Source organism: Polyodon spathula, unplaced genomic scaffold, assembly GCF_017654505.1.
Source record: "Polyodon spathula isolate WHYD16114869_AA unplaced genomic scaffold, ASM1765450v1 scaffolds_1285, whole genome shotgun sequence".
Lineage (NCBI taxonomy): Eukaryota > Metazoa > Chordata > Actinopteri > Acipenseriformes > Polyodontidae > Polyodon > Polyodon spathula.
Window position 1 is genome coordinate 108,631 of NW_024472768.1, and position 16,370 is coordinate 125,000.

General features: G+C 41.3%; 1 protein-coding gene across 1 annotated transcript; it reads right to left on the minus strand.

The window, feature by feature from the left end:
- Nucleotides 1-5,195: 5,195 nt before the first annotated feature.
- nrgna (neurogranin (protein kinase C substrate, RC3) a) lies at nucleotides 5,196-16,022 on the minus strand. Its single transcript, XM_041242401.1, has 3 exons — nucleotides 15,829-16,022; nucleotides 13,063-13,276; nucleotides 5,196-5,964 (listed from the first exon to the last, which is right to left on the minus strand). The coding sequence occupies exons 1-3, from the start codon at nucleotides 15,841-15,843 to the stop codon at nucleotides 5,909-5,911; spliced, it is 285 nt and encodes a 94-aa protein (XP_041098335.1). The 5' UTR covers nucleotides 15,844-16,022; the 3' UTR covers nucleotides 5,196-5,908.
- Nucleotides 16,023-16,370: the final 348 nt, after the last annotated feature.

The window sequence follows — 16,370 nt, forward strand, 5'->3', positions numbered from 1 at the left end:
TCTATTAATCAAACGAAGAATGCAATGATCTTCAGTGCAGCCCGCAGTGAAACGGCTTGTGTTTGCTGTTCTCAGCTGCAGTCTCTGATTCGAATGGTAACGCTCTGCTGGTTATTTATATTGAACTGCACTCTGCACTTGTAAATTGTGTGCATCTTCCTTTCACAAGCACTACACACACGCGCTTCAGTATTGCTGAGTAAAAAAATCTATTGTTTTAGAACATTTTTTTTTCTTTTTCTGACAGATGGGACCAAGATCACAATCAAAACGACTAAAGGTGATAAATTATTTATTGATGGAGTCCCGTCAACTGCTCTACAGATGACTGCAGATACATAAGGAAAAAATAGAACTAGGACCAACCCTGACAGTTTACTTACTTCAGAGAAATAAAGTAATCGAAACACACCAAAGGGGTCCTATAAAAACTAAAAGCAACTTCACCTCTTTGACTAACGTTTAGACTAGAAATCTTTCAGTGTCTTTGGCCAAAATGTTTTTCCTAAGTTTCTTCTAGTATTACAGCTACCCTAAAGAATCAACACATTGTGCTTCTTAAAGTCCAATGAAACCTGCTGAATAATGTCTCCTTAACATATTGAATTACACACCGCTTGTAGCTTTCCAGATACTTAACGAAGAACTGTCAAATTGAAAAGCAGTAGCGGGCGCAGGCTCTTAGCAATGTAGTCAGTGCAGTGTACAGGCTGGCAATGAAAGTGCTGGTCTTCATTGTTTACAGGTGGAACTCCTGCCCCTGGGAAGCAGTATGAAAAGTCTACTAGTACTCTGTCTGGAGGTGATGTACAGTTCCTATGCATTCCTTTTACACTGAACTCATAGCATGATCCCCTAGCACATGATCTTCAGTGGCAATGTAAGCTCAAATATACCAACAGCGAGACAAGTATTCTGTCTTGGAACCAGACAACACAGTGCCTGAATCTAGCCAGTATCACTGTCCACTCATCTCTCATTAGCACTGAGTTCTCATGCTTTAATATTTGAAATACATAAATAACTGCATCCACAGGAAAGAATCTGTCCTTTAAAACATGATTTTGTTCACTAAAGTAGGTCCTGCCTTACAGGATACAGTGAATTGCTGCATGCACTGGCTACTGTGCCCCAAGGATGCACTGTATATGGGATCGTGGGTCTGGAAATACTGATTGATTGATTGATTGATTGATTGATTTGTTAATCAATACAGTAGTCCATCAGTTAAAAGTGTAATTAAAGTGGTGTTGTTTATTGTTTAAAGGTGGGATCACTGTGCCAGGATGGTCTAAAAGTACTCAGTCTAAAGGTGATGTACACTTTCCACAGCTGATGTGCTCATAACTTAGAGCTCATAGCATGTTCTTGTTTGTGAATAGGGTAGAACAAAAAGCTAAAGCAAGCTCAGAGCCAGGGATCACATCTGGGTAATGATAATTCAGTATTGAAGCAACAGAACTGAACCACTTGTACTGTAAAAAGAAAGGCAATGTAAAGAATCTATTAATATGACCAAGTGCAGTACGAATACATCTAAAAAATAAATACATAATCAAACGAAGAATGCAATGATCTTCAGTGCAGCCCGCAGTGAAACGGCTTGTGTTTGTTCTCAGTTGCAGCCTCTGATTCCTGGAAAGGAGAAGCTGATGGTAACGCAGGATCGAGCATGGATGCTTCCAAGCCGAGTGGCTCTGCTGGTAATCTATATGCACCCTTTTGCACTTGTAAAGTGTGTATATTTTTCTTTCACAAGCACTACACGCACATGCTTCAATATTGCTGATTAAAAAAATCTATTGTTATAGAACACATTTTTTTTCTTTTTCTGACAGATGGAACCAAGATCACAACAACTGAAGGTGAGAAATTATTTATTTTTTGTGGAGTCCCGTCAATTGATCTACAGATGATGGCAGGTGCATAAGAAAATAGAACTAGGACTAGCCCTGGTGCTATTCTTACGTTTTAATTAAATAAAATCCTCTAAACACACCAGAGACTCGCGTGTTCTGTGAGAGATGATTGTTTTCACAAAGGGCCCTTGTAAAACTAAAAGACTGTCAGTGTGTCATCAGGGTAGTTTATTTCTGTACTGAATTTATTTTGCAGGTAACTACAGTAACTGCAGTATGACAACGGCTCAGTCTGGGTGCGAATCCACAGGCTCAGGTGAGAACCCTGCTGTTCAGGTTGAATAATTGGGGCTTCTTTTGAAATGTACGCACTGCCTGTTTGTCACTTGAGTCTGTCTGGAGCTCTCATTAGACTAGTTTGAATGAGAAGTCTGGCACTGAAACCTCAAGCATACAGCCTAGCTGCAGATTGGAGAAATGGCTGTAACTGACCTCACTGTGTTCTTGCGAGCAGGGTTATCTGTTGTGACTGTCGGCCGCAGGGGCGCACTAATCCTGCTCTCTTTCAGCAGAGCTGGGCTGGTTGGTGGTTTGTACGATTTGCACGGTGTGTGCTTTCAGCATGCTGATTTAAGCCAGGGAACGGACGAGCTGAGAAGTGAGACAGGTATTGTTGTTTTATTGTGTTGATTTTAAAACAGAGCTGATAAATCAGGCTCACCTGTCACTGTATCTGATCTCTGCTGCCTAAACTTCAGTCAGCTTCACCTGGTTTCTTATAACAGGATTCTTACTGCACTGACATGGACGGAGAATGGCAGCTTCTTCTTTTAAAGTTCATAGACCTTTTACTCTCTCTCTTTCGCTCTCTGTCTCTATATACATAGGGGTAAATTAATTAATAACACCTTACTCGAGGATCTCAGCTACAGCATTCACTTGATGCAGATCTGTGGTTATGGTTTATCGGCATCTTGGTTTGTCCTTAGTTTTTAATTTCTTGCATTTTATTTACAGGTGAGAGATATGGACTGAACAATATGAGACTGAGCAGCAATTATTCAACAGAGAAGACTATGTGTATGCAAATAAGATTATAACACAGACTGTATCTAATTTACACTTTTTTTCCCCTTGTGTTGATGTGTTTTTCACCTGCCAAATGCAGTCATTTAACAACCCCCCCCCCCCATCTAACTGAGCTGCGCCAAAGAGCTGACCAGACTCACAGCTGTTTGTGTGCAGATCCACTGTGTCACCCTAAAACATTTATTGTCATTAAAGGAGAACATTTGCACTGGGGGAAAAAATACAGCGATGCACTATTTGGGAAGCATGGGGAGTCTGAGAAAAGGCCTGATTTGACAATTTGACATTTCCCTTCTTCTATCATGACATTGGTATAGATAAGAGAGCTTGATGACAGGAGAGAAGTACTGCAGGAATCAAGGGTGATGCATTCTGCAGGGTTTGAACAGAGAGCTCTGCTAGTGATAGGGCGTGCCATTGCTCCACCTGTTGATCACCAAGGTTACAAGAGCTCATAGGTATCTTTTAAACATTCCATACACAGAAGCACTAGAACAGGGTTGAGCATCACATGGTAAAGGAATTAAATTACAGCAAGTAAGAGATTAGAACATATGGAAATATCTGGATAGCCACGCAGGACAATTTGCAAATCGTACATGAAAATAAGACTACTAAAAATGTGCATTTTCAAATATTTTCATTTAACTTATAAATGATATTTATGAGTTATTTATATTTATTTTAGGTTTTTTTTTTTTTTTTTTTTTTTTTTAAGGAAATAGTAAAAAGTGCTGGTGGTAGATAAAATGTATTTTGAATCAAAGAGAGGACTATACCTGGGCAATACTTAGGAAATAAAAGACTGCTCCAAATTCACATCTTTTGGTCCCCTTGTCCTTTCACAGTAAAATATATCTCCTTTCATGATATTTATTGTATTTTTATAGTACTAGTGAAAAGAACATTTATGGTTATACATCAATGCTGCACATGGAAACATTTAAAGCACAAAGTACTTTTTTTTTTATTCCTCTTGAAATTGTATACCTTACGATTCTGTGTTGTGTTGTTTTGTGGCAGCATGAACAAAGGATTTGCATTTGAAAGTAAGGGAGCTCAGCTTTAATCACAATGCAAACTAGCTTATATTTTACAGTGTGCTCCACTTACTGCTGTCCCACGTGGCTTGCCTCACTGTGATTAACTCCGAGGCTGTGGTGAAGACATGTCAGGATAGTGCTTACACTTGTGTGAGTGTGCAGGTTTGTAAGGGCAGGGTTTTGCTGTTAGGGCACGTTGTTCTTTTTTCTTATGGTACTATGAAGATGCTAAGCAGTGGTGGTAATAGTTAAGTCAATAATTACTAATTGTTGTTTAATCCTAATTAACAACAATCATTACAGCATTGCTCTGTACCTGTTCTAGTGTGTTCCACTTGCAGAGTGTGCCTGAGCTGTAACAATCATTACAGCATTGCTCTGTACCTGTTCTAGTGTGTTCCACTTGCAGAGTGTGCCTGAGCTGTAACAATCATTACAGCATTGCTCTGTACCTGTTCTAGTGTGTTCCACTCGCAGAGTGTGCCTGAGCTGTAACAATCATTACAGCATTGCTCTGTACCTGTTCTAGTGTGTTCCACTCGCAGAGTGTGCCTGAGCTGTAACAATCATTACAGCATTGCTCTGTACCTGTTCTAGTGTGTTCCACTTGCAGAGTGTGCCTGAGCTGTAACAATCATTACAGCATTGCTCTGTACCTGTTCTAGTGTGTTCCACTTGCAGAGTGTGCCTGAGCTGTAACAATCATTACAGCATTGCTCTGTACCTGTTCTAGTGTGTTCCACTTGCAGAGTGTGCCTGAGCTGTAACAATCGTCTTCTAATGAGCAGAAGAGGGGATATTTAATGAGAGGCATTGCCAAGAGACTGAATCAATGAGATATGACTTTACACTACTGTAAGAAGTCAGCTGTATTACCTGCTCTCAAACAGAACGTGTTAAAAGGCATTACAGCAATGATGTTTGTGTAATGTAATGAAATGTTTTATTCACAAAACAAACAGCATTATTCTACAACAGTAACCGTGCCCTATACTGTTTAAGCTTAACCTTTAATGAACAAGTCAGTAATTAAACAGAATTAGGTACGTGGTCTGACAGTAGAGACTGGTCCTAATAAAGTGGCCGTGCAGTTCAAGGAATAGAATGTGACTCACTGTTGCAAAGAACCCCTGATAAAAAAAAAGGGGGTCTACTTTTCATACCGAATAAGACAACAAGTAAATGATGAATACACAGACCAAGGTTTAAAATCGCAGAGTTTAATGAGTACCCTTTTCGAGGTTCACAGATAGTAATCACTTTGCAATGTTGCACTGGACTGGTCTTTCTTAATGCTACGTATACATGCAGCATGCTAATGCATGCACTCAGGTGCACTTATTACACTGGCATTGTCACCCATCAGCTTAAATGGAAAGGTATCAATCAATGAAAACAAAAACAAACAAAACATACCCATAGAAAATCAAAAAGTAAATCCACTTTCCTGATACCCAAATTGTCAGATTCGTTACTATTTTCATGTATTAAGAAAAGGTACGAAAAATCATTGTATGCATGTGATGAATACAAAATAAAATAAAGATACAAGAGACAGAGCGGAAAAAGAAGGCTTACATTTATATTATTTTGTCATTTTAGATAAATAGATAGATGTGTTAATAAGTACAGTCTACTAATTAGCAGAATCTATTATTATTAGCAGTAGTAGTGTCATTATTATTATTATTATCATTATCACTATCATTATTATTATTATTCACTGAGAATAATGTATTCTCTCTATAGTCGTCTGATCACAGCAGGTATCAGAAAGGTGGGGAGGAGTTCTCTTTTGAAATTAATAATATAGTACTAATAAAACGTCATTGTGATGCTTGGAGTTTCTTGACTGAATGGAATATTGTGATTAAAGGACCTCTCGGTTGCCTCTGTCCTGCAGTCTCCTCCCCAGCCTCACTGCTCGGGTGTGGAGACTTCCTCGCCCTCCCCTCCTTCCGACTCCGCTGCCCCTGGAACACAGACACAACCCGTCACACAGCTGGCAGCGCTGCGCCACCCACCAGCCAACAGACCTTAGGCAAAGCAAAGCGAACACTATACATTGTGTCTCGGATTACTGTGTATTTACATAGTAGTTACTGAGTAAACACATGTGCATTTACACAGCATTGCAATGTTATCATGCATAGTTACAATGTACTGAACGTGGAAATCTTTTTGCAAAATATATGTAAGCACACAATTGTATCAGGGACAGGGTTAGGGATATATCATGCAAAAAAAAATTACACATTAAGTACATTGTAACTATGCATAATAGCATTGTAATTAGTAAGTACACATGTATTTACTAAGCAATTACTATGTAAATACACAGTAATTAGAAACACCAACAAATAAATAAATTAATACCTACAGGTCTATTCAGAAAACTTTAGCAATATATTCCTGGAGAGCTGATCCAGAACTCAGTGAAGGCAACCAAGACTCCCTCGCTGAATTTCAGTGCTGTAAATGATGTAGACTGGAGGGTTCTATCAGATATTACACTGTATCTGTGCATGTAAGGAGTAATGATCCAGTGAGTGCACAGGGAGGAAAAGGGAAGACAAGCACTTAGATGCAAAATTCAAATCAAACCGATCGGGACAGCAGATGGCCACGCCTTTGCATAAGCCCCCCCAAGGAAAGCCAATAAAAGCTGAAATAAGAAACGTTTTTATAGATTGTACAACACTGAAACGGGTGTGATTTATGCTGCAGCAGTACTAATTATGTAGGGATGCCTGAGTGAAGGGTGATAGAGGATAATCAACTTAATCAGCAATATTAAAGACAGTAAGCATGAAGCAAAGCTGTTCAAGAGATTGCATGATTGACATTATTTATGACCCAGTTTCTTAAGCCTCGATCGTGTGTACCTCTGTTGCCAGACCAAGTAGATATGGTCAGTCGTGTCGCCAGAGCAGGGAGAGAGCTTACAGATTGTTGCAGATATTAGACTGACACGTTCGTTAGACTGTGATCAGCTCAAGTCTCAAAGACTCAAGCATCTCACACGGTTAATTCTTCATTAATACTGTAGATCATTAACTGTTTTTTTCAACATCACTACAGTAATTTGAGACAGACTATTCAATCACACTTTCAGGTGTTGGACAGAGGACACCTGTGGAACATTGCATCAAAGGTTGCACAGTTAAAGGGTTCAGGGCACTTGAGCAGCTGAAGGGTTAACAGGAAAGCAGGGGCTGGGTGCTGAGGGCTCCAAGGTGCTGGGAGACAGCAGGCAGTGTGTGGGTGTTGCAGGGGTGGGCAGAAGCAGATCAAAATGAAAGCTTTCCGGGGAGTAGCACGCGGCTCCTCTGTCGATTCTCTATTCCGCTGCCTGACAGCGCCTGCTCCACAGCCAAGCAAACAAGCAAACCAGATTACTGTTCCAGTGTCTCATTATTACTGAGCAGGGCCGAGCGCAAAGGAGCAAAGCAAAACTTCTCTGAAAGGGGAAGTAGCTCAGAAATGTTGTTTTTGATTTCAGTTCTCCTTTGCTACTTCTTTCACAATTAAATATTAAAGTTGCGTCGGTTTTCTTAACATCCTGCCTGGCTTTCAGCTTGCCTGGAGAATCCTAAGTGCCTGCACTGCCCAGCCTTCCTCACTGCGCTCGAAGCATGCGACAAGGTAACCTTTCAACTCTGCCAGACACACCGACCCTCTCTGCCAACTGTATCTAACAAACGGTCTTACATAATAATTGAGAGGTTTGTGGCTTTGCTTGGGACTGTGCAGACTTTCAAATCGACTTACCGCAACAAGGGCTGGAGGGACTTAGCCAGGGCAAAAACACTGCATAGTGAACCAGGCACCACTACAAGATTATCTGAATACATTTCGGAAGGGCAGTAAATTTGCAACCCAACTACAGTGAATTTGAACCATGCTCCAAGTGCTCTGAACAGCTACCTGTGAACAGCAACGACACAGCAGTTACATTCAGACCACACAACCAATTGCACAAGTTTTACATGGCAGTTTCTAATGCTCTTGCCTTCCCTAATTTGTGCGAGGGATGCCTCTTTCTCTCTGCGTCTCTGAGATATGACAGTCTGGGTGACATTGTTACACCAGCAAGACAATGCTTGTCACAAGCCTATTCCTGCTGTTGCTACACCAGTAATTGGATTTCCATTTTACTGGCAGCCGGATTCAGAATCCCTTTTTCCATTTAGGAAGGGTTTGTAGCAGCCGTACAAAGACGTCTCCGCTGTGTAGGGAATATAGAAGAAGTACAGCAGGATGTATTGCTGCTCTGTGTTTCTCACCCAGACGGATCCGTTCCGATCCTGTTTCAGGATGATGCGCACAGGGGACCCTTTGAGGGGTCCTTGGCTCCACAAACACCGCCCTACTCCTGTAAAACCCCACGGTAAAATGCACCACTAATGTTTACTGACCAGGTGGCTGGGATTAATATTAAACCTTTTATGCATTAAATATATTTTTTTTAAAAATTGATTTTATAAGCAAAATTTAAAAAGTAGGTTTTGGACACCTAATAAATATATTTTTCATTGAAAATGTTTTTAATTGTTTTCCATGGCATCCTCATATGAGGCCACCATTTCCACCTGCCACGTGTCCCAATAGAAAGACTAGGAGAGGTTTTTTTTTATCCATCCCCATGTGAGGTTACATGCAGGTACAATGAATTTAATGAGACAACAGCCATCTCTGGACTTCCTATTACAGTGATGCTTTTAATGCAGCGTACTATAGCAAACACAAAGGCACAAGGAAGCTCGCAATGCATCAACAGTATGTTAAGTGTGAAGCTCTCTCAATGCATGCACACTTTAAATGGAAGGCATGCATATTTTATGAAGCAAAACAAGATCCAAGAGCATTTCTTCCACTGTTTAAAATTTCCACACGGCACTACCGGTAATGATCTTCTCTGCCTTCTTAACTGCTTATCTCTCGAAGCACTGACGGCTTCATTCTGGTATAATTCTCCTGTATGTATTTGATCGATGTCAGAGGCAACACATTCATTAAAAAAAAATAAAAAATACAAAAATGGAAATCTGTCAGAGTGCTATTATTAGTTAACATATGCTGAACGAGCTCTGTCAATTGCCTGAGGACATTCTCCACACGTTAAGCATGATATCAGACATCGATGCCCTTCACTCATATAGAATAGAGATGATGCTAAATTATTGGAAATGGAACATTCCTTTCATTTCACCTTGTAGAGTTTCCAGACTCAAAAAGTAGCTACTGTATAGAAACAGACTAAGAAATCTCGGTGGTTCTCTGTACGTTCCAGAGCTGTCATCCTAAGGTGTGCCGAGAATAGAAATAGGTAGATAAGCCAGAAATAGTTTATTTTAAAAGCAGGGCACATGAGAAACACATTTCTGTCTGTCATCCGTTCCCTCTCGTTGAGTTCAAGGAAGGTAGGACATGATCAACTTGAGTACATTTTATCTATACGGTACATTGACATCCCTTATGAATTCTCATCGTAAATCTTCTGTGTCTGGGGCCCACGATGCACCTGGAGTTAAAAATATCACGTTCTGACGTGAAGGCTGCTTAGCAACTGGCAATTAGAATGCCGTTGCTAAGGACGGAGCTAAACTGGGAAGCAGGTGCTTGGCCTTCCCTTAGGATGGGGCTCTATGAGTCCAAATGCTCTCCAAATGGCCTGTTAGAGAAGAATGGAAACTAGGACAAGGAAGAAAATAAGCTTTCAAATCCAGTGACCCATTTCTAGATGACACCCAGATCTAGGGCTCCTCCTAACCTGGCAGAATGGGAGTGGAAATCAACACAGGTTCGTTACTACAGGTACAGTCTTACAGAGTAATACAGGAGTGAAATACCAGTTTTCTTAAACAGTGTATTCTTCTTTTCTATATAATTTATGCGTACACTCTGGTGTGCCAGCTGTACTTAAAGGAAAGCAATTTTTAAAAATTCTCCCGAGTCCACAGAGTTGCAATATACTAGTTTTCAAAAGTTGTGAGGATGAGATACAAAGCGAATATAAACAGCAATACGAATACCTCACTTAAGATGACCAAGTTGCTTTAGAAGTGTGATTTAGTTAGTGGGTTGATAGTTTAAAATAAGTCAGACGTTGATGCCAAATTAGATTTGAATGATCTAAAACTCCCCCTTCTCTTGAAGATGTATTTTGTTTAAGGAATGAATTAACAGTAAGACTGGGAGGGTCTCCATCTCATTTGGGATTATAGATGAGGCAGGATTATAGTGTTCTTGTATCTCAGTGTCACCTATTGGGATTTTAAAAATCATACGGCACGTCACAGCAGACCAGCAGAACAGCTGAAAATATTGCAAGAGCAGACAAGGAGAAAAGGGAAGAAAAATAAAGATCCCTCATGGATGTTCTTTTCCACCTCATCGCGAACACTTTCTGATTCTGTTATCACCTAGCAACCTGTAATTGGGAAGATGCTGTCATGAAGAACAATCGGCACTGTGATTCGCCAATTGGTCTGGGTGGGACTTCCTTATCCAAATGAAAGTCTCCATTTAAAATGAGCAGCAGCCTTCATTACTGATTGCACTGTTCTGTGTTGGTGATATCGCAGGCAACCAAGAAATGTTTGCTAAGTTAATAAAAAGAATAAATGAGCTGTTGAAAGGCTGCATGATTTTAACGCCAGGACGACTCGTTTCATTTTGTTGGAATGCAGCGTATGCTTTTGTCCTGAAGGCAGCGCTTGTAAAGTAAAATCACTCCCCTCCCTAGCGTGCCAGTATCCAAATGTTCAAAATGCACGACCCACATTGGAATTTTCCAACAGCGCTTCTCCCCCTCTCCTCGAAGGAGACGGCAGAGGAGAGCAGCACAGGACAGGGCTGTTAATAATTCAGCACCAGGGAAGGGGAAGAAAAAAACAACTTTGCACAGCCAAGGGCAAGAAAAAACTCCAGAAAAAATAATCCTTTCATCTCAGTGAGAACACAGGGTGTGAGTTTGGGTTCAGCTGAGTGAACGTTTAAGAAGTTGATTTATACACAGAGATCATGCAAGGCTGCATGCTTATCATGGCATCACAAACTACTAACAATGCAATTGAACCCCCAACCTAACCTTGACGTCATGATGAAAATGCCTTGCACTGTTCTACACTTGCTCCCCAGATCTCAAACAGGTTACACCAGTGTAACAAACAGCCAGCTGCCCATTGGGTTTATAAACAGGGTTGGTAAGCGCTCCTCTTCAACCCTGAACATATGTGTATCAAGTGCCCTTGACATATAGAGTGACGTATGAGTGCAAATGGAAGAGCTGGATCTGCAAAGTGGTTCTGTTTAATCTTACGTGGACCGGATATCCTGAGTATGCAACCCTCGCACAAGGCATTGCTATTAAAAACAGGACTGGTCTTCTCCAGCAGCATTTTGGATTCCAATCAACCTGCCAAGCTGAAGACTTTCTGAGTCTGTGGCCATGGGTTTTATAAGGCTCTGATCGTGTGGTCGTTGCCTTTCCACACAGATGGTATAAAACATGTGCTTGTAGAAGGGGGGCCAGTTAGTGAGGGTCTGGTCAGGGGGGCCAGAAACCCCAAAATAATCCTTGAAGCCTGCACTCCGATTGGTCAGTGGCATCAACCAAAAGCCTGCCGTGTAATATGTTTTTTTATTTAGCCAGTGCAATGGAGAGGTGTATCTCCCTCAAATGTCAACCCTTATCGGTAGCTTTACGTCTCTCCAACCGCACCTGTTGGGCACTCGACACGCCACCTGCTGGTCAGTGATCCTATTACAGCGGCTCTCAATACCAAGTCTGGTCCCGGAAGGTTTTCCAGCTTGTTTTTGGAAAATGTTTGTTGCTTGTCATAATTAGTATTCCTTGACTGCAGAGAAATGGAAGCCATTGCCTAAGGCTTTGAATCCCTCTGGGCCCCAATTAACAGAAACATATCTTTCATGGGACGCTGTGCAGAGCGTTTCAGCGCATTTCAAAATAAAGCAAAAAGGTTCCAGCAAGAATTAAGCTCTCCTAATTTAAATAAGACTCATCTGAAGGGTCACGCAAATTCCATGACCACGCTGACAGCTTTTCCTTTGAAGAACACAGAGCTGGAGAAACTAGGGGTATTTCATATTTGAAATGTTCACCAACATTGACTAAACGTTAGACCATTGTCAGAAATATTTAGCCTTAGCGTACATTGCAGGGCAATTTATTTCATAATGAATATTTCATCACCTTCTTTTCCATACACAATTTAGTGCTCTACACATGCATGTCTTCTACACAGATACTGATAGTCATTTATAAAACAGGATGCAGGTTATCTTGCAACAACATTCCAGTATGTTTGTAACTAATAGAAAAAACCCTTTAGGAAATGCAATGGAAAATAACCTACCTAACACACACGCTGCACACAGCACCGGCAGTGATCCACATCCTAGTACAGGTCTACCTCTGGAGCAATTACTAGACCACGGCCAACTCTATAACCAGCACTCACCCTCTGAGACTCTCAGACCCACTGCCCTCCTCACACTAGCAGGGCATTCTGTTGATTGCTCCATTGATTGTTCTGCTCAAACCCACTTCTTTCTGCACTGAATTCCCAGTCCTACTAAATATTTTACTACAGTCTAGAATATCTAATCGATTCAATTTAAAAACCCTCTGCTACAATAGTCTTGCTATATTTTTTTGGATTAGCGTATAGATCTCACATAAATCTATAAAGCACCTTAGAAATGAAGAGATCAATAACAATAAAGGGAAAGATAAGGGAATAATATAATTATAAAATGACGTTACATAACCTAATTACTAATGTAAAACCTATAAGAAACTGATCAGTACAATTAGTAGTGTAGATGTATATATATGTTTCAATCTGTGTGCAAATATTGGCTTTGAACAATAACCCCCATCTGCCATTTCAGATGTGCCATTTCTCTCCGCTGTTTGGTTTTGGTGCAGGGAGGCCCCTCTATCACCCCATTTTACCATAGATAAGTCCTCCTAATGGCTGTTCCCACGCCCCGCTTCCTTCTGCCTTCTTGGGTGCGGCTGCCTGTCTAGTGTGCACCCCTACCTGACTCTGTCTGATCTCCGTTGAGTGATTCCCGATCTCCAGAACCCTCTTCTGCCCCGCCGCTCTCCTCGTCCTGCGGCTTGTCGTCTTTCATCTTCTTTCTGGTCATGTGACCACGGAAGCTCGCCTGGATTTTGGCTGCGGCCTTGTTGGCCTCTGGGTCGTCCAGGGGAATGTCCATCACATCCTCTTCTTGTTGCTTGTTGCAGTCCTCCTTAAGAAGAAACAGAAAGGACGTGATCAGCGCAGTTTCTCTCGAGAGGGAGGGGTGATGTACCGCAGGATGAATGTACTGGGAGTGAGAGATGAAAGGCTCTATTCTGGATTATCTGACAGAGAAGTGTGTCCCCCTGAGTTTACCAACGAAGCTACATCAAACAAAATGAGAGAAGATAAACATGAGCCAGGTACAGCTGATCTCATAAAAGCACTGCCTTTGTGCTTCCCTGTTGCTAGCTGGCTATCACTCTCACAAATCAGCTGCAGGTTATACCTTTAACTTGTACCCAAGTTGGTGTGAAAGACCTCCCCTCCTTATAGCTGTACTGCTTAACTGTGGAATATCCCCACTCTGGTTTCATACTCTCAGTACAAACATACCTCCTGGGTCAAGACCTCATTCTTTGTGGGGAAGACTTTTCCTCACTCCTGGAACTATAGACCCCTATTATGAAACACCACAATGATGTCCTCCTATGGCTCCAACAGCCCTAAAACTACTCAGTTCCATAACACACAGTTGGGAAATGCAGCTAACCTAAAGGAAGCTAGCTGTGACTAGAAACTGAAATCATTGCTGTGTTATTTTGTATAGTATACTGTGCTTGGGGTCGCATGAAGGTATCAGCAGCTGAACCTGCACCAGAGGTTCCCAGGTTTCATGGCGATGCCCTCTACTATAGGGGATGAAGAGCAAATGCACACTGTAGGACACTTGGTGAGATTTACTCAGCTTCTGGTGCATAGCGAGGTTTGCACCAGGGACATGATAACCGAGGCAATGGCAAAAGTCTAGTTAAACAGCCAGCTCAGCTAGACTTGACCTAAAACAGATTCATCAGCCACGCTGCTTGCTGCTGTGCACCAGACTGGGAGTCTGTGTGTTTGTGTTTATGGTAATCAAGCTCTGCATATCTGCCCTCCAGAGAGAATTTTCTTAAAAAGCGGTGGCATCCAGACAACACAAGATTTGTTTAATTCACTTCTGTGCTCTAATTAGCTACCAATGCGACTCTTCATTTGCTTTGGTATTTGTCTTGTTTTGCCATTAAAGATACTCTCGGTGCACTTACACCCTGGGACCTGCTGTCAGTTAAAGGGCTCTCAAAACGTGACAATCCCACCTAACTGTTGTGTCCCGCAATCTAGCCCAGTGATCAGTTGTTCCAGGTGCACTGTACTGCATGATCTCCTGGATCCTTGGATATTGAAGTTTCCTGCCCCTCTCCCAACACGATGACGCAGCTACTACTACTTGCAGCAGTGGGAGGTTATAAACAGCACCCTCAAGCTCTGTTTCCTGAGCTTTCTGTTGAAGGCAAAGATGCCTTCATATAATGATTAGTAGAAAAACAAATTCTTGGATACCATCAATTGGAACAGTGCACTGAACAGTGAGACTGTGGGATATCTGTTGTTGGCAGCGCCAAAGTGAGTGGGGGTGGAACCACCCACAGAAAACATATTAGTTGCTTTCAGTGCATTTTTTTTATCCACTGCCCAGATTTCTGTATCTTATGTATACAGACTTAAGCACCCTTACAATGCTTTTTAAAGAAAATCAACCTACAGCAAGCGAAAAAAAAAAAAAAAAAAAAAAAAAAACCCTGCCTTTTTGTTTTCAATCACCTACTCCTGCTCCGACAGCTTATAGAGACAAAAAACAAAACAACGCTTGTTTGAATGGTTCGCCTGAGCGGATCCAAGCGAATGCTACACGCAGGTACCCGTGCATCATCAGGTGAAGCCAATTAGCACGGCGTTTCACAGAGGTCTCTATAACAACGCAAGGGATTCATCAACTCAAAGAATCTTTAATCGCACAGAATCTTGGAGCACCCACCACAGCGCGGGAATAGTTAATCACAATCACGCCATCCTATCAAGCCTTCAATTAGAGCTGAGTCTTATTGATAAAGATTTAAACCGAGCATGCAAAGCCGGTTAGGGGTGTCAACAGCGGGCTTTGAGAACGGCAATTTAAAATATAGAGCATCATACATTATAGATAGATAGATAGATAGATGGATAGGTGGATAGATAGATAGATAGGTGGATAGGTGGATAGATAGATAGATAGGTGGATAGGTAGAACAAGCAAGGCAATATCTAAAGCGCGGAATCAAGAGCTCATAAAATTTTATACCACCCAACTTTGTACAGTAGCTTCAATACCATATTCACCAGTGCATAAAATATAGCAATAGAAATACCACACGCGGTTTTTTTCTTTGTTTGTTAGTCCTTGGTATTAGTTAACTATTGAATAACTATAGCCTGTCAGCTAAAGAATGCGTGGATACAAAACCAATTCAACCACACGAACAAAGAAAGTAACGAGGACGTTAAAATGAGCCGTCAACACACAATACCCCCCCCCCCCCCCCCCCCAAAAAAAAAAAAAAAAAGATAAAGCATTCAATGCATCTAAACCCTGTTTTAGCAACTTAAAAATATCCAGGTACATTAGCATTTTTGCCCAAAAAGAAAAGGTAAAAATAATCTAATTCTGTGCTGGAGTGAATAAAAGAGAAACGTCCTACATACATTGCAGCAGTCCATCCCGGTTTTGTTTTTTTTCTGCCCGCGTAAGGAGAACTGAATCTTGGAAAACGAGCCTTTCGCGGGGTATTGGAGAGCTGGAGTGGCAGTCAGTGAGATATAGCGATGAAGCGCTCGCTACCCGCTTACACACAGCGCTCCTTCGGTGAGTTCTCAAGAGGATCTCTCTCTCTCTCTCTCTCTCTCTCTCTCTCTCTTACATAATCTTCCTTCAGAAGCCAAAGTCAGCCTATCAGAGACCCTCACTCAACATCAGAAGACTTTTTTCTTTTTTTTCTTTTTGTTTTAATTAAAAAGAAATGCCCCCACAGGTATAATTGCGCTATACTTTGATTGAAAAAAAAAAAAAAACATTCAACCCTACCGTACGAACACACTTCACCATGTTTATGGAACATTTGTTTTCACTTTTCTTTTGAATTTAGATGCAGTACAAGAGAATGAATGCACATATAACATGCATTCATTTTAATAACTGCATGCCTGTCAGCTGCATTGAAGATGCATGCAGTGCAATTAGCAGATCT